General features: G+C 40.7%; 1 protein-coding gene across 1 annotated transcript in view; it reads left to right on the plus strand.

The window, feature by feature from the left end:
• Positions 1-15,730, plus strand: part of LOC139464828 (reversion-inducing cysteine-rich protein with Kazal motifs-like) — a 105,805-nt gene extending 90,075 nt beyond the window's left edge. The window contains exons 17-23 of the mRNA XM_071246352.1: positions 1,275-1,356; positions 2,174-2,322; positions 2,918-3,051; positions 4,072-4,201; positions 5,733-5,837; positions 7,526-7,734; positions 7,860-15,730. Coding sequence (XP_071102453.1) covers positions 1,275-1,356; positions 2,174-2,322; positions 2,918-3,051; positions 4,072-4,201; positions 5,733-5,837; positions 7,526-7,734; positions 7,860-8,081 — 1,031 coding nt within the window. The 3' untranslated portion in view covers positions 8,082-15,730. The remainder of the gene's footprint in view (positions 1-1,274; positions 1,357-2,173; positions 2,323-2,917; positions 3,052-4,071; positions 4,202-5,732; positions 5,838-7,525; positions 7,735-7,859) is intronic.
• The last annotated feature ends 470 nt before the right edge of the window (positions 15,731-16,200 follow it).

Genomic DNA, 16,200 nt, shown 5'->3' on the forward strand with positions numbered 1-16,200 from the left:
TTTTCACACTGCAACAAACCGGTTTTTGTTCCGTTCATAACAAAATGCGTAAGCTCAGTTGTGTGTTCAAAATGTAGTTCGCTTTTGGTTAGGATATATTTCTGTAGTACTCTACCAGCTACATTTGTCACCACTCGCCCCTTTCTGAACCTTCAAGAAGACTCGTCCCCCTATCGATGAATGTTATGTGCGAAAATACGACAAACCAATCAGAATGCGTGTATGATTTCAAGTTCTTTGTCAAAGAATCCCTCAGAAATAACTTTTGATTTTATATATGTCTTGCATCTAAAAATATACCCAAGACACAGTTAAATGTGTTCAATCATACTGTATAATTCTGCATGTCCCGGTGTGCTTTAAATTGCATCTGAAATATATATAATATATGGGGAAATATATGTGAGCCATTACTCAATGGTTTGATAATGGTTTTAGGTATGCCCGTTCTCTAAGACAGAACCTGGTCGCAAAAATGGCCATGAGATCGGCACGAGTCGCTATTCGGCTTGTCCCCTGAATAACACACAAGAGTTGGTCACGAATGTACAACCTAGTTACTCCACCATTGCACTGTGTTGTGGCTATGTTTTCAACTTACGTAGACATATTTTGGCACGTCATGTAAGATTACTAAACTTGTACTTGTACAGTCATGTACTAATAACATGACGTCACATAGTTTGGGCCCAAAATGATAATAGTCATGTTTCTCAGGCCATGCCCTCATCATCATAAAGCCCCATTTTTCATTTTTAACAAAAAAAAATAAGTCAACTGTAGTCAAATACTGTATTCCAGTAATTAACTCATTAGAAATACGGGGGCGGTCGGGAAGCCTAGTGGTTAAAGCGTTCGCTCGTCATGCGACCCGGGTTCGATTCCTGACATGGGTACAATGTGTGAAGCCCATTTCTGGTGTCCCCCGCCGTGATATTGCTGGAATATTGCTAAAAGCGGCGTAAAATCAAACTCACTCACTCACTCATTAGAAATACATTTTTGTAGGGAGGCCCTTTCCCAGGTTGATAGTACACAACTGTTTATTTGGTAACACAACTGTTTATTTGGTTACATACTAGTTTGAACAACTAAGAATAAAAAGAGAGAAAAAACACCTGCTCGCAATATATTTTAAAGCCATTGCCTGAGAACCAATTCTTTTATTTTCATAAGCCTCAGTTTCTTTGCCTGGAATTTGTGGCCAAGTATTCTTGATTTTGTTGTGACAACACATTGTAACCACGGTGAGTACACGCGTCTCTGTGTTGCAGGCATGCCAGGCAACTGCCCAGCCACCTACCAGCCGATGTGTGGTGGAAACGGAAAGACTTTCCCCAACGCCTGCCTCGCCAAGTGAGTGACTGTCATGCAGGGCACTACACAGAAGTGACACCTACACATATGACACACCACAAGCATGACACCAGACAGTAGCGCAGGGCCGGGACCGGAAACTCCGGTACTCGGGTTGGGTGTTTACTGAGAAGGACCCGGGTATCCATAGGACTACCAAGGCCGTAGTTAACTTTTATTGAAAGGGGGGGGGGGGGGGAAATACTTTTACAAGTATCACTTGTCCCCAACTTGTATTTTCATGATTCAAATAAAACTGTTTTCTATAAAAAAAAACCGGTGGCAACTGCCCCCCCTCCCTGCCCCCGGCTGGCTACAGTACGGACTACCCGGATCCGTGGTTTGTCATGTGATATATTGTTTAATGACAAAAATGATCTAGAACTATATGGTTACACTACAAGTCACTAATGTTCGCATTTCTTTCTGACTATGCACCCATTCCTTCTGACTTATATGTGTTTGAATAAAGATAAAACTTCAGTCAACTTCAATGTATGCATGACCAGATTGTTTCATATGTATCTAAATACGTTGTGTACAGGGATACAGTCAAACTATTCCCAATCAGACATTTTGTACCTATATCTTTAGACCTACAGCGGATACCTGGGTAGGGTCGGCTGATAGGGTGGTGGGTACCCGGGTCGTAAATTTGGTCTCGTCCCAGCCCTACCAGGCAGCCATCATTTCTCATAACGGATGTGTCACCACACTGATATCAGAACATACAAACATGACAGTCTCACACATGTTAACGCCATCTCACACTCCCTCACTCACTCTACACCATGTGTACACTGGCCTCTGTGTTTAGGTGTGCGGGACTACAGGAGAGTGATCTACAGATCGGCGTGTGCAGCACCATCGACCCGTGTCAGGATGATCCATGTGGGGAGGGGCTTAGATGTGTTGCTAGGCGACAAGTCTGCATCACCGGGAAGAACTGTCTACAACACGAGTGCAGTAAGTGACCTTGATTTGCCTCTGTGGTATTTTTAATTCTTTTCAGGGCAGTGGTCATCTTTCAGACCTGCATCCAGAGATTTATTTGATGCACGACAAGATGCGAAGATACTGAATATATATTTCAACTCAAACCCCAAAATATTTGAAAAATTGTTTTTAGATATAACCTTGCATCTATGACTCACTTTTGAATATATCAACTTGGTCTCGTCGCTATATGGCTGAAATAATGCCAATGCTACTGTAAATTTTAACTCACTCACTCACTCACTCACTCACTCACTCACTCACTCACTCACTCACTCACTCACTCACTCACTCACTCACTCACTCACTCACTCACTATCCTCGGGCACCACAGGAACCTATATGGGTTCAAATTCCAGGTTCACCCGATTATGTTTCTCGGTTTGTCAGCACCATACTTGGCTCAACGGTTTCACCAAAGTGGTAAATGTCTGAGACCTGAATCAATTCAGGCTTTCCTCGCACATCAATCTGACACGCCGGTGTAAAAAAAGCATTAAACCCAACTCACTCACTCAATATTGTCTCCAACTCATCCTGTTGTATGTACTGTTATGTGTTTCAGTTCCTGCAACCGACTTCAACAACTGCAACAACCACATCCACGACCCTGTGTGCAACACTCACGGAGAGGAGTTCACCAATGCCTGTCTCCTGTACTCTCATGGACGGAAACTGGCCTATAGGGGGCACTGTATGGTAGGTAGACTTGATGTGATAGCGGTGGTATGCCAAACATGCTGTACCTAAGGCTTACTACACTGCCTATAGAGGGCACTGTATGGTAGGTAGACTTGATGTTATAACTGTGGTATGGTAAACATACTGTACCTAAGGCTTACTACACTGCCTATAGAGGGCACTGTATGGTAGGTAGACTTGATGTGGTAGCGATGGTATGGTAAACATACTATACCTAAGGCTTACTACACTGCCTATAGAGGGCACTGTATGGTACGTAGACTTGATGTGATAGCAGTGGTATGGTAAACATACTATATCTAAGGCTTGCCACACTGCCTATAGGGGGCACTGTATGGTACGTAGACTTGATGTGATAGCGGTGGTATGCTAAACATGCTGTACCTAAGGCTTACTACACTGCCTATAGAGGGCACTGTATGGTAGGTAGACTTGATGTGATAGCAGTGGTATGGTAAACATACTATACCTAAGGCTTGCCACACTGCCTGGAGGTAGCCCCAGATAAACAACAGACACAGCCTTGGCCCCTAGATGAAGATGTGGATTAGAATTCGTCTTCATCAACCCTTGCTTGTCGTAAGAGGCGACTAACAGGATCAGGTGGTCAGACTCACTGATTGGTTGATGCATTTCTTCGTATCCCGATTGTGTAGATCAATGCTTGTGGTGTCAATCTCTGGATTGTCTGGTCAAGACTAGATTATTTATAGACCGCTGTCATATATGTGGAATACTTCTGATTCCAGTGTTAAACATTAAACAATCTTGACCCCCGTCACCCACTATTAACCACCCTCTTATCTGTATTCCGTAAATCTCCACATAGAAATGCGACCCATGAAGATAGCTGGAATATTGCTGAGTGAGGCGTTAAACAACAAACAAACAAACAAACAAACAAACATAGAAATGATCCCTTGGTAAACAGCAAACACGCTGCGCAAGCTTCCAAAAATGAAATGAATTGTATTAGTTATTTGACGGAAATTCACTACCCTGTCCATCGTTCTTCAGACGAACTGTGCAGATTCGGGTACCGTGTGCGGGCACAACGGGGAGACCTACCCTAGTGAGTGTGCTGCCCTGGCCGACCGTGTTACCATGGACTACCGCGGGGAGTGCCGCGCCTTCGGGAACCTCACAGGTACAGCACATGAATGTTTGAACATAATCATTTACTTCACTAACAGCTGGTTGTGAATGTGTATTCTGGAACGGTTGACACTTTTCGCTTGACCCTACCATTTTAAATGAAATCCAGATAACGAATTAAACAGATTAGTGAATAATTCTTTGTTTTGTGTATACATAAGTTTTTCAAATAAATGTCTGGAAATAGGTTTCAGATTGCTGGAATCCAGACTGATAGGTTTCATTGTACAGTAAATTCTGTTATATAAAGCTAAAACTAATAATAGTCTTGGTTCTCAGTCGCGGCCCGCATCATCATAAAGTCCGCCACACGTTTCAGGTTTTTTCTCCATTTTCCAAAAAAAATATTCCCAATACTTAAAAACAATGTGATCCAATGTAGCACACAGTTACTTCCCTTTACTGCACAACTTGTGTTATGGTAATGGCATCAATAGTTTATGTAGGGAGGCCCTTTCCAAGGTTGATGGTACACAACTCTTTATTTGGTTACATACTAGTTTGAACAAGAAAAAAAACAAAAAACCTGCCCACACTATATTTTCAAAATCATTGACTGAGAACCAATTCTTTTCTTTTTTTTAAGCCTAACGAACAGGGTTTTTATTCCCCATCGATTTCCGGTATATTTTGTTATATAATAAGGGATATATCAAACATGCTGATAAGGAAATAATGTCTATAACGACCTCACTTTGTGGTCCTGTGTATATCGGTCAACGTCAATGTTTCAGTTCATTACAAACTGTTAAACTCACAGGTCACCAATCTGTCTGTCAAAATGGCCATAAACAATTGAAGAGATGGAAGGGATTAAGATACTGACACTCTGTCCTCAATGTACACCCTGAATTAACAACGGTATAATAGCCTTTGAAGTAGGGGCGGTCGGGTAGCCTAGTGGTGAAAGCGTTCGCTCGTCACGCCAAAGACACGGGTTCGATTCCCAACATGGGTACATTGTGTGAAGCCCATTTCTGGTGTCCCCCACCGTGATATTGCTGGAATATTGCTAAAAGCGGCGTAAAACCATACTCAACCTCGCCAACCTTTGAAGTAGATATATTTTGTCTATAAAATGCGACAACTAGAGCGGAAGTGGAAAGTTTTAAGCATGAACGTTAACTTTCACATAGTACATATATACTGTGCATGAGTAGCATGTAGTAATCACATGACTTAATCCAGGATGTCTGAAAGTCGAACTGCTTATAAGGAACTACAGTTATAGTGAACAATAATAATCTGCGTTTGTTATAAAAGTTGTCAGCTGTATTTGAAATTCCAGACTTTGTCTATTTGTGTGGGATGAGAGCCAAGGACTTGTGTTAAATCAGAAACTCTCAAATCTTGTGAACAATAACATTTGTTATATGTTCTACTCAAACGAAGTTAAAGAACTTCCTATTTTTTTTGGATGAACTATAGCCATATGAAAGAAGACTTGCTATTCCGATTTAGTTACAGAAATGACTGGAACATTTGTTCGATGCGTGTCCTTACTGATTTTATGTCCGTTTCAGCTAACTCACCGAAGACAAGCACCTGCGCCCACATCAAGTGTCCAGAGCTTCGACCAAAACACTGTCATGGAGTTACACCACCTGGTGCCTGTTGCCCTATCTGTGGTGAGATAGCTTTGTAGGAGTCATTAGTAAGACTAGTTGTGTCTCTGCTTGACAGGGGGCTGGTCAAAGATGTCGGTTGTCATGTGTGATTGGAGGTCAGACTAGTTTTGTCTCTGCTTGACAGGGGGCTGGTCAAAGATGTCGGTTGTCATGTTTGATTGGAGGTCAGACTAGTTGTGTCTCTGCTTGACAGAGGGCTGGTCAAAGATGTCCGTTGTCATGTGTGATTGGAGATCTGACTAGTTTTGTCTCTGCTTGACAGAGGGCTGGACAAAGATGTCCGTTGTCATGTGTGATTGGAGATCTGACTAGTTTTGTCTCTGCTTGACAGAGGGCTGGACAAAGATGTCCGTTGTCATGTGTGATTGGAGATCTGACTAGTTTTGTCTCTGCTTGACAGAGGGCTGGACAAAGATGTCCGTTGTCATGTGTGATTGGAGATCTGACTAGTTTTGTCTCTGCTTGACAGAGGGCTGGTCAAAGATGTCGGTTGTCATGTGTGATTGGAGCTCAGACTAGTTTTGTCTCTGCTTTACAGAGGGGTGGTCAAAGATGTCGGTTGTCATGTGTGATTGGAGGTCTGACTAGTTTTGTCTCTGCTTGACAGAGGGCTGGTCAAAGATGTCGGTTGTCATGTGTGATTGGAGGTCTGACTAGTTGTGTCTCTGCTTGACAGAGGGCTGGCCAAAGATGTCGGTTGTCATGTGTGATTGGAGGTCAGAAAGAAAAAAATATTGTCACAAAATGAATGTTAACAGAATGGTCATTACCTTTGTATTGGTTGCCATGATCTCATGTTAAGAAATGGACTGTTCCATGCATGGCTACAATGATCTGCCATGGGGACAAAATGGACTGTTCCATACATGGCTACAATGATCTCCCATGGGGACGGGGACGGGGACATAATGGACTGTTCCATGCATGGTTACAATGATCTCCCATGGGGACGGGGACATAATGGACTGTTCCATGCATGGTTACAATGATCTCCCATGGGGACGGGGACATAATGGACTGATCCATGCATGGTTACAATGATCTCCCATGGGGACGGGGACATAATGGACTGATCCATGCATGGTTACAATGATCTCCCATGGGGACGGGGACATAATGGACTGTTCCATACATGGCTACAATGATCTCCCATAGGGACGGGGACATAATGGACTGATCCATGCATGGTTACAATGATCTGTGTTAACAGAATGAACTGTTCCCTACATCATTACAATGTTCTCCCGTGTAGCACTGAAACTGTTGAACTCCTACTATGTATGTATCATTGTCTTCAATAGTTGCCATGCATGGTTTTCGTATCTATTACTAGTTTAATGGACCCGTGAAGATTCCGGGGTAGAATAGGTCTTCAGCAACCCATGCTTGCCGTAAAAGGCGACTATGCTTGTCGTAAATGTGACTAACGGGATCGGGTGGTCAGGCTCGCTGACTTGGTTGATGCATGCCATCGATCCCAATTACGTCGATTGATGCTCATGATGTCAATCACTGGATTGTCTGGTCCAGACTCGATTATTTACAGACCGCCGTCATATAGCTGGAATATTGCTGAGTGCGTCCTTAAACAACAAACCAACCAACCAACCAACCAATTTAATGGGAATATATCATCAATGCTGCCCTGACTTCAGTTTGCTGTAAGCAGTGTCTTTATGTGTCTTCAGCCGCCGAGCTCCAAGCGCTGTTTGACCCGCGAGTAGCCGAGTTTGCTGCAAAGGAGATGGGTGGTGGTCCTATGAGTGTCGCTGTTCTCCTCAACATGCTGTCCGACCACCTGATGGTAGCAGAGTGTGATGTGTTTGGATATCTTGGTGTAGATGGCGCTCTCATTATCCTCATCGCGCCGGTAACGCAGGACCCAACAGAACTCCAGGTAAGACGTTGTGTCATGCTGACACACTGTAATGTAAACTAAAGATTCAGGTCACTTGTTCAATCTCAAAATTGATCTGATATCAACAACAAATGCGATGCTGATGTGTTTGGTTTTCTTTGCAGGTTGAAGCTTGCATTAGCGAAGCTCGGCGGTTGGAGGATCTCATTCGAACAGGAAGTCCGACGCTCATGTCCTACCTGACCTTGACCCCTTTACTCCTTGCCCCAATGAGAGCTCCGCGTCTCGGCCATGTCAACACTGCAGCCATCTTGTCTCCTGCCTCCTTATCAGTTCTGGTTGCTATGACAATACTAACATTAATAGTCACACGAACAAAGTTGTGATGACTCTAAGAATCTCAAAAATTCTATTTTTGTTTCCATGTTTGAAAAAATACAACATTATTTGAAGTTGTGACCATGATGCCAACAAACAATGTTGCTAAGCAACCATCTAAACGACACCTGGTGTTTTATTGAAGATGTTTCTTCTTTAGCCTTGTCCATTTTTTGGAGGAATGGATGATGAAAAAATTCTGGTCAAAGACAAATGTGATCTATAGTTAAGGGTCTGTTTGGGAGAAAAACTTACACAGCAAGTTGAAGGAAACAGTTCATCGATGGAGAAAACCCTAACAGACCCTCTGAAAAAGGTTAGCTTAAGGATCTGCACATTCAAATTCAGGGATTAGAGTCATGTGAAGCTTGCCATATATTAAAATGGTGGGCTGTCATGTGAAAAACATTCACATTTTGCAAAATGTGTTCAGTCAGAGAAAGGGCACTGGTACAAGTGGTGACCAGTTTTGTAGCTTTAGAGGAGAAATACAGCGTTCTTTGAACACCGTAAGAAGATGTTGTGCCAAAACAGGATCTTTCGGGACGATGTCCTGCAGTGTGGCAAAATGACGAATCTTCCGCTCTGGACTTCGGAACAAGTTGTCATGTGAAATTGTCATGTGACTCTACAAATGGTCGTGTGAATCGCCAAGTTACATTGTCATGAGACATTAAGTAGTCGTGTTACACATGTGACCAGGCGACATTTATGAACTCAGTCATATGACTCTTCAAGTGGTCATGTGATGTTTCTGTGTGAAGGTTGTTGGGGATGTAGAATGATTGGAAGTGATAGTAGTTCTCAGGAGGCGTCATATGGCCTCACATACCCCTACACTGGAGATATTGCTATAACGATATATTGCGATGTACCAAAGGTCTCCTTAACGAGAAGCTATACTCTAGAGGTAGCTGTTGACCGTCAGTATGTGATATTTCAGTGTGTGTGCTCGTTCTGTATTATGGGATGTATATATGTCTTTACTTTCCGTCGTAGTGGCATATTTAGTGCTATGAGGAGTTGTCTCCCCTTACCCACATTAAATTTGATGTCATTTATTATATTTTTTTAGAATTATTTTTTTTATACATTTTGAATTTTTTTCAATTATTTATACCATGTAGCTTCCCTTACTTGACCTGATACATTAGTGAGTTAATTATTGCAGTCTGTAGACATTTCACATTTTAAAGATGAACAATAAAAAACTGTCCCAGCTTCACTGTATCCCCTGGTGGCAGATGGTGTAAGGGGAGACAATTCTACCATGATTTATCTGACTATGAGAGCAACCCACACCTGTATTGACCTGTCCCCATGTTGACAGTATCTGTTGAAGAATCAGTATTCCTAAAACTACTTACCACATATCAGATCTATGTCTCGGTTGTCATACGGTTGATGTGTTCTCTTAAATACTACTCCCCGAAGGAATATGCAAGAACAACGAAAATTGCATCTCACCTTTAGCTCTTGTGTAATAATCCTAACCCTAGTAAATTATGTTAATCCTACCCTACTGACTGCTGTGAATGTGTGAAGTTTGTGTGTGTGAATGTGTGAGACTGGTGTGTGAGGTTTGTGTGTGTGAATGTGTGTTAGAAAGGTATATTCATTGTTTACTTAGTGTAATGTACAAAGCGACACCTGTTGCCATGTTTTTTGTCGTTGTTGCCATGGTTATCACTGTTTCTATGGTTTTTCTTTCTGTAACCATAGTTTTTTTACCATTCGCTTTCCATTATTCCCATGGTGACAATTGTTTTTATTATGAAAACTGAATCAAAATCAACTCTAGTACTTCTGCACTAGTGGTACTTGCTATAGTAATTACCTTACATTTTTAATAACCATGGTAACAAGGTCATAGAATTAGGAGACATGTATCAGAGATATATTTTTGTGAATCTCATTAGATTGGTTATCATGTCAACCTGAATATTGGCCAATGGAACGCAGTGTATTGACCAGAACAGAACTAATTCTAATGTACGTCACTCCAATTTTGACTAATTCATTTAATAATACTTCCAGGAATACACTGTCCATTCACAGAAAACTAAAATGTTTTTATCATTTTAATATATTGTTTGTGTAAACAAAAGAGTTAAATAATGCCAGAGGGTTGTATGTTGCTGGGATGACTCACCATTAGAGAATAGTTCTGTTCTTGAATGGCATAATTCTACTTCGGTCGGCGTACCCCCCGGACCCCAGCCTATGTGTGCTTGTTGCTATTTCTCCTTTTTGTTTGTTGCTTTATATTTATCTTTCATGATTTTGTGTTATTGCATAATTTAACCCAAACCACCAGTTCTGGATACTTGTTACGATGGTTGTAAGATTTATTCTTTGTTTTTGAATCTGTTTTGTTTCAATCATTGACGACACCAAATATTGCCAAGACTACTAAAATGCTGCCGCCAAATGGATTGTATCGGTAGTGATAGACTTATGAGTGAGTGTTTTCAGTTTTACTGTGTGTAAATCATTTGGTAAAACTTCTGCCCGTAACCCCTGCCTCGACATTTACAAAAATCCTAACCCCTGGCAAGAAGTATTAAGAAATTATTTGTGTAGTGTTTGGGTAAGGGTTATGTTGCCCTAACCCAGGACAAATTTGAAGCATGGGTTTCGGTCGGAAATATTTACAGTCATTGTATTTCCTTATCATGCCAAAGATAATTGCATGCCGCTTGCTCTAGTTCCAATTATGCTTTATATTCAGAATCTTGTGTTGGCTTCAAGGTACGTTTTCTGAAGGATAAACTATGAAGTGAGACAGCTTGACAAGCCACAAGACAATTTAAATAGTTTAGACCATGGCCTGCCATGACTCTCCATAGAGTTACCTCCCTTTGCAGTGTTCTGGTCCGCCTGTGCATGAGTGTGACCTCAGTTTACAACAGTGGCTGGCGGCCAGACTTTCACAAGGCAGCGAACTCACGCTTTGACGCTTTAGTTGTTGACTTTGTCTTACAAATTGGAAATGTTCAACTTGTGGTATTGAAAGCTTGCAGTGTACGTTAGACTCACAAAGGTAGTGGTTACTGTAGTGCTTCACAACAAGCATAATGTCAGACCAGAGGGTTGTGTGACATCTAGGGCGACAGGTGGATCAGATGTGCCCAGTCCCGACAAGTTTCTTGAATCTATAGTCAACATTTTGTGAGCATTTGGAACCGGGGCATAATGTAAAAATATTTCATAGTAGTACATTGTCAAATTCTAACAGTCAAATTCATTTTGAGCTTGCTAAATTAAATGGCAGATTCCTGGGGTGGGACCTTGATTTTGTTTAATAATAATACCTGTTAATTAATTATCCACAAAAATATGATGTACTTTGCAAAATATTTGGACTCCCTTTTGAAAACTGTATTCCATCTTTTATGTTTACTGTTTCTTACGCCCCTAACACCTGTTTGGTTTGTCCCCTCTATCGCCTTCTTATAGACCTGCCTACTTCTGCTGTAGCTAACTGCCTTGCTGCAAATACAATGGCATGTTGTACAATCCAATGGTTGTGTTGTAGAATACAATGGCATGTTATATGACACAATGGTATGTTGTATTACACAACAGTATGTCGTATAACACAATGGCAATGTTGTACAATCCAATGGCATGTTATATGACACAACAGTATGTTGTATAACACAATGGCTATGTTGTCCAATGGTCCTGTTCTACAGGTCAATGACATGTTATACAACAATCTTGTATAACACAGTGGTCATGTTTTACCATCCTGTGGTCATGTTCTACAGGTCAATGGCATGTTATACAACATGATGGAATCTTGACAATGGTCATGTTGTACCATACAATGGCTGTATTGTACAACACAGTGGCTATATTGTACAACACAGTGACTATATTGTACAAATGGCTTTATTGTACAACACAGTGACTATATTGTACAACACAGTGACTATATTGAACAAAGCAATGGCTATATTGTACAACAGTGACTATATTGTACAACACGGTGGCTATATTGTACAACACAGTGACTATATTGTACAAATGGCTTTATTGTACAACACAGTGACTATATTGTACAACACGGTGGCTATATTGTACAACACAGTGACTATATTGTATAATAAACACAAGATACTGTATAGGTGACAACTTCTTAAGTCTGTTATGATGCAACACAGCACAATACAGGGTTATATACATCTGATAAGGATTAACAAGAACATCATGAGGGTATATATACATGATAGGGATATAAGGATCTATACCATACGTCGCATCATAACAGAATAAAGCAGTTGTCCCCCATACTATAACTTACCAACTTCTAAAAATACCGAACAGTTGATGTTGTACAACACAATGGCTGTGTTCTACCCCCTGTACAGATTGCTGTGTACTCAAAGTGCTATTTTGTGGTTGAGTGAGTGTGCTCACTATGTCTGTGACAATCAGTTGAAATGTAATTAACCAAGATGACAAAAAAAACGAGACAATTTTTTATCAGCATTTTTGTGTCTTTTATACATTGTTTTTTGTGCTGTTTTTGTTTGTGTGATAATTTATCTTTGGCGCTGCAAGATAAATAAACTAATATTTGTCTTTTCATACATGTACTGTGCAGGGAATTATGGCTGGAAGTGGCATGGGGAAATAGGATCCTAGATGGGAAGGAGAAATAATAGTATATGGGGAAATAGGATCCTAGGTGGGAAGGGGAAATAATAATATATGGGAAAATAGGATCTTATGTGGAAAGGGGAAATAATAGTATATGTGGAAAGAGGATCCTAGGTGTGAAGGGGAAATAATAATATATGGGGAAATAGGATCCTACATGGAAAGGGGAAATAATAATAAATGGGGAAAAAGGATCCTATGTGAGAAGGGGAAATAATATTAAATGGGGAAATAATAGTATGTGGGGAAATAGTGTGAAGGGGAAATGATAATATATGGGGAAATAGGATCCTAGGTGTGAGGGGGAAATAACAGTATATGGGGAAATAATGTGAAGGGGAAATAATAGTATATAGGGAAATAGGATCTTTGTCAGGGAGGTGAAATAAAAGATGCTGGACATAAAATTTGGTTGGGAAATATGGCTGTAACTGGCATGCGGAAATACTTCCCTTAATAGGGAGGTGGAATTTGAAATTTGCGGATATGTTGTTGTCTGCATGATGAAATGTCCTATGGGCTTGTTATTTATATTTTTTTTGCATTGTGAAAAGGAACATATGGGCATTATTACAATCCGCTGTTTGAATGTTTTAAAGTTTGTTTATGGGGTGGGCGGGTACCTGCATTGTATGGGGTGGGAGAGCTATATTCAGGTGTAATTTATTATGTGTGACAAGGCATACTGAGCGCAAACTGCTCAGTGTGCGTGTGTTTTGTGGACGTTGCAGTCACTGTATTTATAAACATGCATGGAATTTTGTTACTGGTAGGACAAATGGAATTGGGTTTCCACTGATTATATTTGTTCTCATTCAAGTCTCATATTGTTTGCCATAACGAGGTGGACATGGGTTGGTTCATTGTCATTCATTGGGCAGAGCCTACTTCAACCCTTGGCCAGGTGACAGAGGCGGAGTTGAATGATAGTGTTAATCTCTCTGTGTATTGTGTTCAGATATGCTCTTGGACTATTTGTGATACACACGTGAACACCGACCAACTAGTATTACCACAATGTGCATTCACACATGTAGGACAACAACTGAGGAAACGTGCCAGACATTACAATGGAGGGACTTTGTAAATTGTACATGGCATTGATATTCTGTAACCATGGCAACTGTTGAATTATTTCCATTTAGGAAAAGCCGGCAATGTGTTCACATTGGGTAGATTTTATCCTGCATTAGGATCACCACTTATTGCCTTGTCACTCTACAAGGCCACGTGTTTCTACATTAAGCGAAAAAAAATAATCGTCTTGGTTCTCAGGCACCACCCACATCAGCATTTTCAATTTGCAGAAAAATTAGAAAATTCTAAAACTTAAAAACAATTCGATCCAATATAGCACGCAGTCACTTCCCTTTACATGCGCACTGCTTTACTGTGTATCTCTGTTATGGTCATGGCGGCAATTGGAGTTTGTATGCTTGTAGGGAGCCAAAGAAAATCACCTCCGAACCGCACTATATTTTCAAAAGTCATTGCCTGAGAACCAGTTCTTTTATTTTTTTAAGCATTATCGTCCTTGATTATTGTAGGCCTAGTGTGTACAGGAGTGGCTGGAAAGACTAGAGTTTAGATTATTGAAAGATCTACATAGCTGGGTGAATTATTATCATCACCAAGTCCTTGTTTTGAACACACATTTCTAAATCAGTGAGACAGAATGAACAAACACTTAGCCGGTTGTAGTTTAACGACATTTGAAAGGTGACTTCCACTACAAGTTGTGTTTCTTGTAAATGTATAACAAAGCTGATAGCATCTCATTTGCATATGTCTCGTGAGGGGAACACGATGTATCACATCCGGGATCAGGTGAAGTCAGTGAAATCTCCCCAAGTCAAAATATTTCTGGATTTACAAAACATCCGAGTCGGCACTTCTCCAGCTGGCGTACACGATGTCCCCCCATGGAGGGATGTAGCAGCATACGCTGGGGAACTGTTGATGACGATGTGATGCTAGTTCAGATTTGTGCAGGTATTCCGAAGGGTAGTGAGTTATAGAAGATGCCTGTCACTGAATGTCAGTCTGAATGCATCCAAACTCATTCTGGCACTGAAACCCTAGTCAGATTTAGCCATGAATTAAATTTGAAATTGCGATAAATGTCTTTCATTTAGACTTTAGTACAAGTATTTAGATTTTTTTGTTAAGTTTTCCTTGGTGGATTCTTAAGACTTAATTTGGTTCTTGGTGCAACAGAAGTAAGGTCTTCATGCTGAGATTGTATGACCCACGTTTTGCAGGTTTATGTTGTGGTAGATGCTAAAACTGCATACTTACAAAGTTGTTGCAAGGAGACGAGGTTTATCCTATACTATAACACAGACCAAGTTGTTGCAATGTTATAGTATAGTCTTATTGCAACAACGTTTGGTCATTTATGTTATTATGTAGGATATTACAAATCTTAGTTCTACAACTGTTGTAAGTCTTTGTTTGGTTAGAGGAGTCTTATCACTACAACTGTTGTACTCTGTTAATGTATACAAGTCACATTGGCTTAGTGCTAAGATTATTTTTTTACGAGTAGGCCCTGGGAGGGTCCCTTGCAACAAGCTATCTTAGCGCTACAGCTGTCAACTCCCATACTTTACTATAGGCTTATGAATGTCATACTGCTAAGATTGTTTGTGGAACAGGTCCTGGGTGTCTTTTATACAAAGCTATCTTAGCGCTAAGGTGATCGTAACTCCCATACTTTTAAATGTGAGCCTCGTTATGGGAATATGCAAATGAGATGAGATCTGGGAGTGAGTGAGTGAGTGAGACGTGGAGTATTATCGTCTGTGGTTCCTGTTCTAGTCACGAGTACAGAGGTTACAGTGTATCGCTATGCAAGTCGTGCGTCACCTCTGCGTGTTTGTTGCATTTATACTTGATGATCATTTGACTTGTGTACATAGTAATGTCTGTTTTATCCTCCATGTTGCTCCTCACAATTGTACAGTTCTTGTTAAAACAGGACAATAAAATCCATACAGTTTCTACCTGTGTGTTTCTGTTGTGTCTTCTGATGAGCAAAGTGACCATATGTTGAAAGATGAACACCCAACTGAGGCTGGGGCTGTTCTAGTGGTGAAGGTGTGTTGCAAGGTGTGAATAATTGACTTGCCTTTGCATGTGTTTTTGATGGTGCCATCAGTGGGGCTCACCCTTTTGCAAACACCTGGTGTCATTGCTATTTGATAGTGATTCACAAACACATGCTCATGATATAGTTGGAATCGTACAATCGACTCTGCTTTATGCAGCAATTTCTATTGGATATGGAAAGAGTTTTGTCACTTTATTGCAACCGGGCTCTGAGTGTTGAATATTGCAATAGATTTAATGTGCATACAATTGGATGCAGGAAAGATATCTCTGCATTTGGATATGTCTGCCATTGTTTGTGGAAATTCACAAAAACAACTTCAGCCATACATGTACACATTGCTGAGA

The sequence above is a fragment of the Haliotis cracherodii genome, unplaced genomic scaffold (assembly GCF_022045235.1).
Source record: "Haliotis cracherodii isolate W230 unplaced genomic scaffold, xgHalCrac1.p SCAF_17, whole genome shotgun sequence".
Taxonomy (NCBI): Eukaryota; Metazoa; Mollusca; class Gastropoda; order Lepetellida; family Haliotidae; genus Haliotis; species Haliotis cracherodii.